Raw genomic sequence first — 14892 nt, 5'->3', positions numbered from 1 at the left:
GAAGGAACGAGGTGTGATGTATTGTATGTTTACTGTACATACATAGGTACAGCCGTATCAGAGCTGGTGGGGCGACAGAGTGCATTGTTAACGTACTGATGTCACGGAGTGCATGTTGACGTCAAACACACTATTAAACTGAAAACTCTTCTCAAAATAATCACCACCCAATATATCGGGTGAAATGTCCACGTGCCTCACCAATACTCTGACAACGGCATGGAAAGGTTACCAACATATTCAGAAACTCTGCTGGAGAAATCAAATTCTATTGGTTCTCTGAGGCATCTGCCAGATCCGGTTTGGATGGAGCAGTACAATACATTGCAGGAAAATATTCCATGTTTTCCCTGGCGATTCTGGCCATGTGTAGTGGGACATTGTCGTCCATTATAACGCAGTCATCACCCATGGCACCGCTGTCTTACAAGCACGGTATCTGATCCATTCCTTGTGAAGGGAACAGCGCCGTGAATCCCCAAGCTTTACAAACCCGTCACCTAATGTCATGTTCAACACGAGACCCCTCACCTAATATCATGTTCAACAAAAGACCCGTCATCTAATGTCATGTTTAACACGAAACCAGTCACCCAATGCCATGTTCAACAAAGACCCGTCACCTAATGTCATGTTCAACAAAAGACCCGTCACCTAATATCATGTTCAACAAAAGACCTGTCACCTAATGTCATGTTTAACACGAAACCAGTCACCCAATGTCATGTTCAACAAGTGACCCCTCACCTAATGTCATGTTTAACAAGAGAACTTTCACCTAATGTCATGTTTAACACGAAACCAGTCACCCAATTTCATGTTCAACAAGAGACCCCTCACCTAATGTCATGTTTAACAAGAGAACTTTCACCTAATGTCATGTTCAACAAAAGACCCGTCACCTAATATCATGTTCAACAAAAGACCCGTCCCCTTATGTCATGTTCAACAAGAGACCCCTCACCTAATGTCATGTTCAACAAGAGACCCCTCACCTAATGTCATGTTTAACAAGAGAACTTTCACCTAATGTCATGTTCAACAAAAGACCCGTCCCCTAATGTCATGTTCAACAAAAGACCCGTCCCCTAATGTCATGTTCAACAAAAGACCCCTCACCTAATGTCATGTTTAACAAGAGAACTTTCACCTATTGTCATGTTCAACAAAAGACCCGTCCCCTAATGTCATGTTCAACAAAAGACTCGTCACCTAATGTCATGTTTAACAAGAGACCCGTCACCTAATGTCATGTTCAACAAAAGACCCGTCACCTAATATCATGTTCAACAAAAGACCCGTCCCCTAATGTCATGTTCAACAAGAGACCCCTCACCTAATGTCATGTTCAACAAGAGACCCCTCACCTAATGTCATGTTTAACAAGAGAACTTTCACCTAATGTCATGTTCAACAAAAGACCCGTCCCCTAATGTCATGTTCAACAAAAGACCCGTCCCCTAATGTCATGTCCAACAAAAGACCCGTCACCTAATGTCATGTTCAACAAGAGACCCGTCACCTAATGTCATGTTCAACAGTATTGCCCCTATACACACGTAATGCACAGACTCAGTGCATCTCGATAGTCAAAAGGTATCACAGCCAAAACACAGAAACTTTGATGCGAGGCATAGACACCACGGCAAACTCTTTCTTCGTCAAATTAAATTTACAATAAAATAATTCCCCCAAAATGTTTAATCAACGCAGGCATGTTTAAAACAATATGAACAATATTGGTTTCAATTCTTTCCATGTTTTACATTTCCCCATGTGTCCTACTTGGACAGGAAGCTGCAAAGGCGTCGGTTCTATGGTGATATCGCAAACACTTTTTATTAAACCCTCTCCAATATATCTGTGTTACGTTGAGAAATCTCTAAATAGTCCCCGGTCGGCACTGGAAGTATAATCTATGCACTGGGTTCTGTCTCCGTGATGGAGGAGGCAGGGGCGATGTCTCCATGTCCCCGGTGTTGCGCGCTCCGCCCGGGGGGAAACAATCCCGTTGATGACGCTGATGGAGTAGACGGGAAGTGATGAGGTGTTGCTGAAGTAAATTATCTTTTAGAATCCGTCCGTATTATCAATAACAGAAAACATGTCTACCTCGCTCAGTGGTAGTCAGTAGGTGTTTTCTATATATATTAGTACATCAGCGATTGCAGTCATTACATAGCACCAACACGAGTTCACTGGCCATTGCGGCAGTCAGGTAGGTGTTGCCAGTTATCCCCCTTTCAATGGTAAGGTTCAGGGAATGCGTTGACTGGCCATATGTTTTATATGAGAGAGAGAGAGAGAGATGCCAATATTGCTCACATGATAATTTCAGTCTATCTATATATTCTTTCTAACACTATACATACAAATACAAATACATAGTTGCCTGATGTTGTCACTTCTGTCGATATCCCACATAAACGTAGTTACCTGATATTGTCATATTTGTCAATATCCCACATAAACTTATAGCTGCCCGATAGTGTCACTTCTGTCGATATCCCACATAAACTTATAGCTGCCCGATAGTGTCACTTCTGTCGATATCCCACATAAACTTATAGCTGCCCGATAGTGTCACTTCTGTCGATATCCCACATAAACTTAGAGTTGCTCGATGTTGTCATGTGCTATATCCCGCCCATCGCACGGGATCAAAATGTCAGCGGTAAACGATCTGACCAACTAGATGGATATCGACTCCTCACACGATGTAACCGGCAAACCTGTTGTATAATAGTCAATCACACTAGTGTCTGTTGAAAAAACACATGTAAAGTCACCCTGCATCTGATCCCCTCAATCCCCTCACAATGTTCAAGTTTAAGGAAACACAAGTACAGTTAATGACCATACATGTTGAGAATATTGTCCCGAGTGAAACTATTTTAGTTTTAGAGTGTCATGAATGTAGTGACAATGGTCCAGTTCAACATATTCTGATGCAACATCCACGCTACAATCAGGGTCTGAAAATGTGCTCTGCCCAGTTGTATAGTCACGTCGACATCTCGAGGTTTGTCAAGTAAATGTAAACCGTCACCGCCAGAGACTAACCAGTCTCAATTATATATTATCAATTGTCCAGATTCAACTGGGCCTAAAATGCAAACCAGCGGTGGAAATGAACACTGTAGGTGACGTTTGTCAATGACTTATTTCTATACCAGGAAGTATATACACGCGAGCTGTTAAACATCCGCATAAGAAGGAAACAAGGATTTTTGACAGTTCCTCCACTACAGACACTGGGAGACAGGGGCTTGTTGGCAAGGTGGGGTATCAGTTCCTCCACTACAGACACAGAGAGATAGGGGCTTGTTAGCAAGGTGGGGTATCAGTTTTCCACTACAGACACAGGGAGACAGGGGCTTGTTAGCAAGGTGAGGTATCAGTTCTTCCACTACAGACACAGGGAGACAGGGGCTTGTTAGCAAGGTGGGGTATCAGTTCCTCCACTTCAGACACAGGGAGACAGGGGCTTGTTAGCAAGGTGAGGTATCAGTTCCTCCACTACAGACACAGGGAGACAGGGGCTTGTTAGCAAGGTGGGGTATCAGTTCCTCCACTACAGACACAGGGAGACTGGGGCTTGTTAGCAAGGTGGGGTATCAGTTCTTCCACTACAGACACAGGGAGACAGGGGCTTGTTAGCAAGGTGGGGTATCAGTTCTTCCACTACAGACACAGGGAGACAGGGGCTTGTTGGCAAGGTGGGGTATCAGTTCTTCCACTACAGACACAGGGAGACAGGGGCTTGTTGGCAAGGTGGGGTATCAGTTCTTCCACTACAGACACAGAGAGACAGGGGATTGTTAGCAAGGTGGGGTATTAGTTCTTCCACTACAGACACAGAGAGACAGGGGCTTGTTAGCAAGGTGAGTCTGTCAGTGATTTCACTTCCTCTCTCACAGAGTAAATATTACAGCTTACCTCAGTAATAACGCAGCACGGAGATATGTCCACCTGCTTGGAGAGTACCCAGGTCACACTGACACCATGTGTTTCATATGACAGTCGATCTCCTTGATGCCCACAGATCAGTTTAAAAGTAACGATTAATCATACCCATCGGGAAATAGAAATTCTTAGGTACACGTGACATAAAAGCGCTGTTGTCATGTGACCTTGTGTATTTCGATCATAATGCAGGAAGAAAATACACATAGCGCAGTACTATCACCTTATACATCCTTTTGTTAGTGAACGCTTGTAGTCGGACTCGTTAGTCTAGTGTGATATACTCTTGTGAGGTACCCGTCAGTGCGACACCAGGTAGTCGTCCGCTTGCTGGAAAACTGTCAGTTAAAGTATTGCCTGTAGTTAGGTTAGCACAATATTGTTGTATCGCCGGGGTTATATTACTTCCCCCACGTGATGTGGCCATTGGAAAATTGTAAGATGATTTACCACGTGATCTGTCACGCCCCACGGCGCGCGTCACTATCAATAGAGCTGACACGACGACATTCAGACGACTGAGAGGAAAGTGATGCTGATATGGGATGAATGTAGATAGGCGTTCGGGCAGATGTAGTATTTATACAGATATTTATTTTTATACAACAGTCTATACATGTCTGTTAACTGCCAACCCCCTTTTGGTACGCGGGATACGGGGTATATTAATGGGTATGCGGAACTCGGCAGTGTGGTACGCAAAAGGTTGGGCAATGAGACACGGAGCGATACATTGGCTGGTATTCAGGATTTAGTGGAGGAGGTGTTGGCACCTAAATATGTCATGTGACAATACTTCGTAGGATCAGGTAGTCGTGGGTTCGAATCCCAGATTTACAGTAATATGATCCATGGTGGTCGTGGTCGTTATTTATCGTACAATAAAACACTGCAGGGAGAATAAACCATGAGGGGCGCAGCCCCGAGTGGTTTATTGTCCCTGCGCTCCTCATGGTTTATTCTCCCTGCAGTGTTTTATTGTACGATAAACAACCCCACTCGTTTATGTCTTAAATATAAGATAGCTATGCGATAAATCACAAAGAACAATGGAGAACAAAGCGTGGTTTATTTCACGATAAAACATTGTTCTATCATGACGTCATTTCTGGTGATTCGAATATGACCTCATATATTGGACGATGTTATTTTTAAGAGGGAAGTGCCCAGTAAGTTTCTCCCCATAGATGTAGCTGTGCTACTCAGATAAACGCAGTGGTCGAAGGATCGCATCCAAAAGTGGGAGAGATATGACAATCAGTATTAGGAGAAAAGGTACAGCTACTTAACCCACCTGTTCATAAAATGGACTTGTCCGACGTTTCCGAGGTTGGATTTTATTCAGGGAGTCATTATTGTTAAAATTTAGGTAAATATTTTCAAAGCTTATACATTTTATCAACATCCTTAAAGATGCTGTACATAATGTTCATATCTCATATAAGACATAAATGAAGAGTTGTTTATCGTACAAAGACTGCAGGGAGAATAAACTACTCAAGGCTTCGCCCCTTATGGTGTATCTTCCCTGCGGTGTTTTATTGTACGGCAAACAACAACCACACGTCTTTTAGTTCTTAAATAAAGCAGCGTCAAGCCAGAATAAACTCGCTCATACTCGCCTTACCATTGTGTTAGTGCAGTAGATATATCAACATTTCAGCTGTGCACGTGTGCCGAGGTGGTTAATATATCAACATTTCAGCTGTGCACATGTGCCGTGGTGGTTAATATATCAACATTTCAGCTGTGCACGTGTGTCGAGGTGTTTAATATATCATCATTTCAGCTGTGCACATGTGCCGTGGCAGTCAATATATCACCATTTCAGCTGTGCACGTGTGCCGAGGTGGTTAATATATCAACATTTCAGCTGTGCATGTGTGCCGTGGTGGTTAATATATCACCATTTCAGCTGTGCACGTGTGTCGAGGTGTTTAATATATCATCATTTCAGCTGTGCACATGTGCCGTGGCAGTCAATATATCACCATTTCAGCTGTGCACGTGTGCCGAAGTGGCTAATATATCAAGAGTTCAGCTGTGCATGTGTGCCGAGGTGGTTAATATATCAACATTTCAACTGTGCATGTGTGCCGAGGTGGTTAATATATCAACATGTCAGCTGTGCATGTGTGCCGAGGTGGTTAATATATCAACATGTCAGCTGTGCATGTGTGCCGAGGTGGTTAATATATCAACATGTCAGCTGTGCATGTGTGCCGAGGTGATTAATATATCAACATTTCAGCTTTGCAAGAGGGCCGATGCAGCCAATATATCACCATTTCAGCTGTGCACGTGTGCCGTGGTGGTTAATATATCAACATTTCAGATGTGCATGTGTGCCGTGGTGGTTAATATATCAACATTTCAGATGTGCATGTGTGCCGAGGTGGTTAATATATCAACATTTCAGCTTTGCAAGAGGGCCGATGCAGCCAATATATCACCATTTCAGCTGTGCACGTGTGCCGTGGTGGTTAATATATCAACATTTCAGATGTGCATGTGTGCCGTGGTGGTTAATATATCAACATTTCAGATGTGCATGTGTGCCGTGGTGGTTAATATATCAACATTTCAGATGTGCATGTGTGCCGAGGTGATTAATATATCAACATTTCAGCTTTGCAAGAGGGCCGATGCAGCCAATATATCACCATTTCAGCTGTGCACGTGTGCCGTGGTGGTTAATATATCAACATTTCAGATGTGCATGTGTGCCGAGGTGGTTAATATATCAACATGTCAGCTGTGCATGTGTGCCGAGGTGGTTAATATATCAACATGTCAGCTGTGCATGTGTGCCGAGGTGATTAATATATCAACATTTCAGCTTTGCAAGAGGGCCGATGCAGCCAATATATCACCATTTCAGCTGTGCACGTGTGCCGTGGTGGTTAATATATCAACATTTCAGATGTGCATGTGTGCCGTGGTGGTTAATATATCAACATTTCAGCTGTGCACGTGTGCCGAGGTGGTTAATATGTCAACATTTCAGTTGTGCACATGTGCCGAGGTGGTTAATATATCAACATTTCAGCTGTGCACATGTGCCGTGGTGGTTAATATGTCAACATTTCAGCTGTGCACGTGTGCCGAGGTGGTTAATATATCAACATTTCAGTTGTGCACGTGTGCCGAGGTGGTTAATATATCAACATTTCAGTTGTGCACGTGTGCCGAGGTGGTTAATATATCAACATTTCAGCTTTGCAAGAGGGCCGATGCAGCCAATATATCACCATTTCAGCTATTCACGTGTGCTATGATGGTTAATATATCACCATTTCAGCTGTGTCATTGTGCCTAGGTGATAAATATATGTTGATTAGGAGGGTTTAGTCGGCAAAACACAACAAAAGGGTTTCCGGGTATAACATCCTTCCAACCATCGTATTTAGCGGATATGAATTGTTTCTCTTGGAGACATTGTTCATGTGGTCATGTGATTTTCTGATATAGCTAGTTAGGAATTATAGTGGAGAGGCCAGGGCGTGTTGAGATGCTCCTACCAAATAGTAAACATAACATGATAGTTGCCATTACATGGCATTACACAGAAATAACAAAGCTAATGTTGCCATGACAGGGCAAATATTAGTTTGTTGTGGCTGACTATCTGTGCTTGTCAGAGACGATCGTTGCTCATTCAGCCAACCACCTACTAACAACCAAGGCCAGACTCATTAGTTACAAGCTGCCATGTCACCCTATGCATTGCTTACTATGGCACAAAACAGCATTCATTCGCACACTTGCACACATTTCACGTCAGTGTGACTTCCGTATGATGGAACTACAAGGAAAACCACGTCCGACTTATGATTAGACACTGGCCATTAAAGGCGGACGTCGGTCTGTGCGCAGTCTCAGCTGTGGGGCTACAGTTATCTGATGAAGACTGAGTAACATCGTATCGACTCACAACATAGGAGAATTAACTATCATTCAATGGCCGAGGCCTTGCCGTTGCTTCACCAAATTAAAGTCAGGCCTCCTCGTTGCTGCACCATCATTGAACGACATTGCAACCTCCTTGCAATTACATTATTTTTCCGGTATTTATTTATAAAAGCAATTTGACTGTTATTTGAACAAAAAACAAAGAAATATGTTATCTCGTTTCCTGACCTGGACAGTTATATGCCCCTACACTTTAATACAATAAGGAAAGAATGTGTGTGTCATATTTGCCGTCTGACGGGACCATAGACAAGGTAACTGACGGTAACGTGGAGAACGTAATCGACGATAAGATAGTGAACTTAACTGACAGTAACACAGAGAACGTAACTGTCGGTAACATAGGGAACGTAAATTATGGTAACATAGTGAACGTGACTGATGGTAACACAGAGAACGTAACTGTCGGTAACATAGGGAACGTAACTGATGGTAACATAGAGAACGTAACTGATGGTAACACAGAGGACGCAATTGACGGTAACTCAGAGAACGTAACTGATGGTAACACAGAGAACGTAACTGGCGGTAACCCAGAGAACGTAACTGATGGTAACATAATGAACTTAACTGACGGTAACACAGAGGACGCAATTGACGGTAACACAGAGAACGTAACTGATGGTAACACAGAGAACGGAACTGATGGTAACATAGAGAAAGTTACTGACGGTAACACAGAGGACGTAACTAACAGTAACGTAGAGAACGGAACAGACGGTAACACAGAGAATGTAATTGACGATAACGTAGAAAACGTAACTGACGGTTACACTGAGAACGTAACTGACAGTTACGCAGAGAACGGAACTTATGGTAACATAGAGAACGCAACTGATGGTAACTTTGAGAACGAAACCGACGGTAACGCAGAGAACGTAACTGACCGTAACATAGTGAGAACGTAACTGACGGTAACGTTGAGAACGTTACTGACAGTAAATGACGGTAACGCAGAGAACGCAACTGACAGTAACTGGCAGTAACGTTGAGAACGTAACTGACAGTAACGTAGAGAACGTTACTGACAGTAAATGGCGGTAACGCAGAGAACGCAACTGACAGTAACTGGCGGTAACGTAGAGAACGTTACTGACAGTAAAGTAGAGAACGTTACTGACAGTAAATGACGGTAACGCAGAGAACGCAACTGACAGTAACTGGCGGTAACGCAGAGAACCCAACTGACAGCAACTGACGGTAACGTAGAGAACGTAACTGACCGTAACAGGCGGTACCGTTGAGAACGTAACTGACCGTAACATAGTGAGAACATAACTGACGGTAACCCTGAGAACGCAACTGTTAGTAACTGGCGGTAACGTTGACAACGTAACCGACAGTAAATGACGGTAACGTAGAGAACGTAACTGATGGTAACGAAGAGAATGAACGTAAACAAGAGCGCAATGCAGGCATGTCAGTTAAAGGATCTTCAATACATACAGGGCGGAGGGGTTGACCGAAAGACTTAACAGCTGTTTCACAAAGTCCTGTTACACATGTATGTATGTTATTTGTTTCTGACCACATACACATTGAGGTGTTTGGTACTCCAAGTGATGACAACCACCTCTTCGGCACACGTCAGCACTCCTACGGGAATCATTCAGTTAAGGATGGTGGATATCAGCTCGTCATTTCGTCAGCTCGGCCCCATTCAATGTGTTTGTGTAACATGTTCTTATCTACGTATGTATAGGCGCCCCTGGCAGAGTTACTGAGACCGAAACCATGCTGAACGCTTCACCAGCAATATCGCATCAGCTGTCTTACCACATGAATTTAAAACAATGATGATACTGTCATGATGAGGAGTATACTAAAATATTACTCATATATCACAAACACAAGTCAAAACTAAGTATTTCTCATTGCACCTAGTACCCATGAAGGGCATGGGTAGACTTGATCTTCAGCAACCCGACTAACGGGATCGGATAGTTAGGCTCGCTGACTTGGTTGATGCATGTCCCCGTTTCCCAATTGTGGGATTGTGCTCATGATGTCAATCACTGGATTGTCTTGCCCAAACTCGATTATTTACAGACCGCCGTCATATAGCTTGAATATTGCTGAGTGCGGCTTTAATCAACAACAAAACAAACAAACAAACATTCCAACTAGTTGTTGTCTTTATATAGGTTCAATCCATGTCGCCATGTGCACACAGAGTACTGGTGAGGCGTTCGGTACTGTGGATCTATATGTATCATTTTACTGCCTCTTCAATGTAGAACAGACACATCAAGACAAATACAGATTTTACCATGGTTATTGTACTAGGTATTGGGTACCAAAACTGCAAATGTCACCCAGGATAGTTTCACAACCGGTCCCAATACTCTCCCTATGGCCAAGTGTGTACCGCCAACAGCTCTACAGACGGTGCGAACAACAGCCGATCCTTGTGATCCCTTCTCTTCTTCGCACTCAAGCATGTGAAATATAATCCTTGACACTTGAATTACAACAATGAAATATCGCGATGATTAAGTATAGAAAGTAGCAGCATATGTGCTAATACCTATAACGTGAAAACATGCCATTCCGGCGATAATGAATATTACTTACATGCCTTTACATGTGTTCACGTCACAATATGTACTTTCTCTGAAGACGACCTCCTCCGTGGTCTAGTGGTAGAGGGTCCGCCCGGAGAGCCGAAGGTCGTTGGTTTGATACCCGGCCTAAAGGTGAAGGTCTAAAACAAGGACTGGTCGGCTCGAAGTCGGGTTACTGTGTCTGAGTGGTGTAAAAATTACGGCATGGTTTAGTTGCACTATAGATCGGCATTAGCCCGTACTAGTACAAGCAGACACACACACACACACACGCACACACACACACACACACACACACACACACACACACACACACACACGCACGCACGCACGCACGCACGCACGCACGCACGCACGCACGCACGCACGCACACACGCACGCACACACACACACACACAAACACCTCACCCTCTACAGATAAAATCTAGTTTTATTCGCTATAAAACTAGGCTACCACGCTGGACTTTATTCCTCGTAACCCCAATAAAACCTTTAATTGTGTACTAGGCAGAGCTACCGGGCTTGTCTTATCTTTCAACACGAGGATCCGCATACAAAAGTGGTGTGCAACCTCACCCACCCTTGAGTCATGTGTATCTAGTATAAGGAAAGCATTCGTAGTGTGCAACCTCACCAACCCTCCCGTTTGAGCCATGTGTATCTAGTATAAGGAAAGCATTCGTAGTGTGCAACCTCACCCACCCTCCCGTGGGAGCCATGTGTATCTAGTATAAGGACAGCATTCGTAGTGTGCAACCTCATCCACCCTCCCGTGGGAGCCATGTGTATCTAGTATAAGGAAAGCATTCGTAGTGTGCAACCTCACCCACCCTCCCGTGGGAGCCATGTGTATCTAGTATAAGGAAAGCATTCGTAGTGTGCATCCTGATGCTTAATTTAACTTTTCTGTGTTTCGATTTTGCCAATCCGAGCAGACCATCAGATTAGCACACTAATATGCATGAAGAAACAAATAAAGAAGGGATAGCAATCAATGATTGATATGCATAAAGAAACAGATCGCAGCGCAATCATGATTGATATGCATAAAGAAACAGGAGGGCAGCACAATCATGATTGATATGCGTAAAGAAACAGACCGCAGCGCAATCATGATTGATATGCATAAAGAAACAGGAGGGCAGCACAATCATGATTGATATGCGTAAAGAAACAGGTCGCAGCGCAATCATGATTGATATGCATAAAGAAACAGGAGGGCAGCACAATCATGATTGATATGCGTAAAGAAACAGATCGCAGCACCATCATGATTGATATGCATAAAGAAACAGGAGGGCAGCACAATCATGATTGATATGCGTAAAGAAACAGATCGCAGCGCAATCATGATTGATATGCATAAAGAAACAGGAGAGCAGTACAATCATTATTGATATGCATAAAGAAACAGGAGGGCAGTACAATCATGATTGATATGCATAAAGAAACAGGGCGCAGGACAATCATAATTGATATGCATAAAGGAACAGGAGGGCAGCACAATCATGATTGATATGCATAAAGAAACAGGAGGGCAGTACAATCATGATAGATATACGTAAAGAAACAGAGCGCAGAAAAATCTTGATAGATATGCATAAAGAAACAGGGCACAGCACAATCTTGATAAATATGCATAAGGAAACAGGAGAGCAGTACAATCATGATTGGTATGCATAAAGAAACAGGTGAGCAGTACAATCATGATTGATATGCATAAAGAAACAGGTGAGCAGTACAATCATGATTGATATGCATAAAAACATGAGCAGTACAATCATGATTGATATGCATAAAGAAACAGGAGAGCAGTACAATCATGATTGATATGCATAAAGAAACAGGAAGGTCAGAATCATGATTGATATGCATAAAGAAACAGGAGAGCAGTACAATCATGATTGATATGCATAAAGAAACAGGAGGGCAGCACAATCATGACTGACATGCATAAAGATACAGGAAGGTCACAATCATGATTGATATGCATAAAGAAACAGAATGCAGTACAATCATGATTCATAAATGGAATCAATAATCAGCTAAATTATCAATTAACAATGAATTCATACACTGTACACAATCCTTAGATTAATTATTTTCAACACTGATCCCTTCCAGAAGACTCGTATGGACCGCACAGTGTAAATAATTATTATACATTGATTGATAGCGGGGAGCAGTGGTGCAGGCCACATCTTGAGAACGTGGACGTTTGCCTTCCAGCTGACATGGCGCCCAACACTGTTACCAGGGCTGGTAATTCAGACTGGCGGACCGAGGTGGTGTTTAAACTCTGAACATTACTTCAACATAAATGTGTATCAGCTTATGTGAGGGTCTGGCTTGATGTGGTGCAGATCGCGGACGTTTATCACTTTGGTAAATCCTATAAAGGGATCAACCGCTAGCAGACCAAGGTTTCTAGTGGGGTCGAATTTGGGATTAAAATCCCACAACCAGCGGATCTTGAAACGGTAAAGGAACGATGTTCTGTACAAAGCTTTGACATCCGAGGTAACGACGTTTTATGCGACGCAAATCTATATTGAAATTTACCTCTTTTGCCAATATTGTTAGACTTAAGTTCACATTAGAGCTATCGCGATTTACGAGCACTGAGTATCATACACCGATATAAGTATCAATTTCACATTCAATCAATCAACGTTATAAATAAAAACATAATCATGAATTTGTAAGATGAGCTAGGCTTACTGATAATTGATTGTCCGTTCTTGTTCGAACATACGTCCTTTGAATCGATTAATTATTTTTATTATGACGCACACGACGCTTTGCATTTCCTTCTTTCGTTACAAAACCCATCTAGTCCTGTCCAATCCCATTATGGTGACTGCCCTATACTTCCTAATGCATTCATCCCCACACTCATTACGTCCGCTGGATGTCACATAGATCACAATAGGACTGTCATTTTGGACATCCTATCTTGTCACGAGCAGACATCATGATTTGATGGGTGATAGAGAGCATTTAAGGATCATCTCCTTCATCACCTTAAAGAAACTATTGACCACATGACACCCGAAAGGATATAAACCCATGTAAGCCCCGGAGAATAGACATCAAGTATTCAGTTCTTTATCCAAACGGATGATGTCCTCACAAGCTAAGGTTATAATTAGTGCATTTAGTGCTGCGCGACCCTCCTTTACTTTTATTACTATAAATTAGTCGGTGATATACTGTTATCCATGTCTAATATGTTGATACAATTGATTGTCTTTAAATGAATGTCGAACATTTAACATGAAGCAGCGGCAGCATGAGTATATTTGAGATGTTAATATTCATGTAGGTCCTAAGTAACTAATTAATATATAAAATAAATATTGTTGACCACATGGATTCGAGAACATTCTCTGCTGAAGTTGATGTAAATTGTGAATATATCATTTACCACATCCTTCATCATCTCCTTCATCACATCCTTCATCTCCTTCCTCACATTCTTCATCATCTCCTTCATCATAGCCTTCACCACATCCTTCATCATATTCTTCATCACATCCTTCATAAAATATTTCATCACATCCTTCATCATATACTTCATTCTATCCTTTATCATCCCCTTTATCACATCCTTCATCATCCTTCGTCTCATCCTTCATCACCTCCACCATCTCCATCATATATTTCATCCTACCCTTCAGCATCTCTTTCATCCACTCCCTCATCACATCCTTCAGCATCTCCTTCATTACATCCGTCATCACTACCTTCATCACCCTCTTTTCACATCCTTCAGCATCTCCTTCATCACATCCTTCACCACACCCTTCATCATATCCTTCATCATTGCCATCATATCATCACATCCTTCGTCACATCTTTCGTCAAATCCTTCAACATCCCCTTCATCATATCCTTCACATCATTCATCCTATCCTTTATCACATCCTTCATAACATCCTTCATCACATCCTTCGTCAAATCCTTCACCACATCCTTCATCATATCCTTCACCATATCCTTCATCATCTCCTTCACATCATTCATCCTATCCTTTATCACATCTTTCACCACATCCTTCACCACATCCTTCAACATATCCTTCATCATCTCCTTCACATCATTCATCCTATCCTTTATCACATCCTTCATAACATCCTTCATCACATCCTTCGTCAAATCCTTCACCACATCCTTCATCATCCCCATCACACCCTTCATAACATCATTCGTCACATCTTTCGTCAAATCCTTCATCACATCCTTCATCATATCCTTTATAACATCCTTCACCACATCCTTCATCAAATCCTTCATCATCTCCATCACATCCTTCATAACATCCTTCGCCACATCCTTCGTCAAATCCTTCATCTTCTCCTTCATCATCTCCTTCATCCTATACGTCAT

The 14892-nt window shown here is 42.5% G+C and overlaps 2 protein-coding genes across 2 annotated transcripts; one reads left to right on the top strand and one right to left on the bottom strand.

The window, feature by feature from the left end:
- Nucleotides 1-8150: 8150 nt before the first annotated feature.
- LOC139469210 (A-kinase anchor protein 5-like) lies at nucleotides 8151-8846 on the top strand. The gene has a single exon (XM_071251347.1). The coding sequence runs from the start codon at nucleotides 8151-8153 to the stop codon at nucleotides 8844-8846; it is 696 nt and encodes a 231-aa protein (XP_071107448.1).
- A 5488-nt stretch (nucleotides 8847-14334) lies between these two features.
- LOC139469203 (uncharacterized protein PF3D7_1120000-like) lies at nucleotides 14335-14892 on the bottom strand. The gene has a single exon (XM_071251337.1). It carries the CDS (start codon nucleotides 14890-14892, stop codon nucleotides 14335-14337), a length of 558 nt encoding a protein of 185 aa, XP_071107438.1.

This window comes from Haliotis cracherodii, unplaced genomic scaffold, assembly GCF_022045235.1.
Source record: "Haliotis cracherodii isolate W230 unplaced genomic scaffold, xgHalCrac1.p SCAF_2, whole genome shotgun sequence".
In the NCBI taxonomy this organism is placed as follows: domain Eukaryota; kingdom Metazoa; phylum Mollusca; class Gastropoda; order Lepetellida; family Haliotidae; genus Haliotis; species Haliotis cracherodii.
The sequence above is the reverse complement of the archived record's forward strand: the minus strand, read 5'-3'. Positions and strand labels throughout refer to the sequence as shown.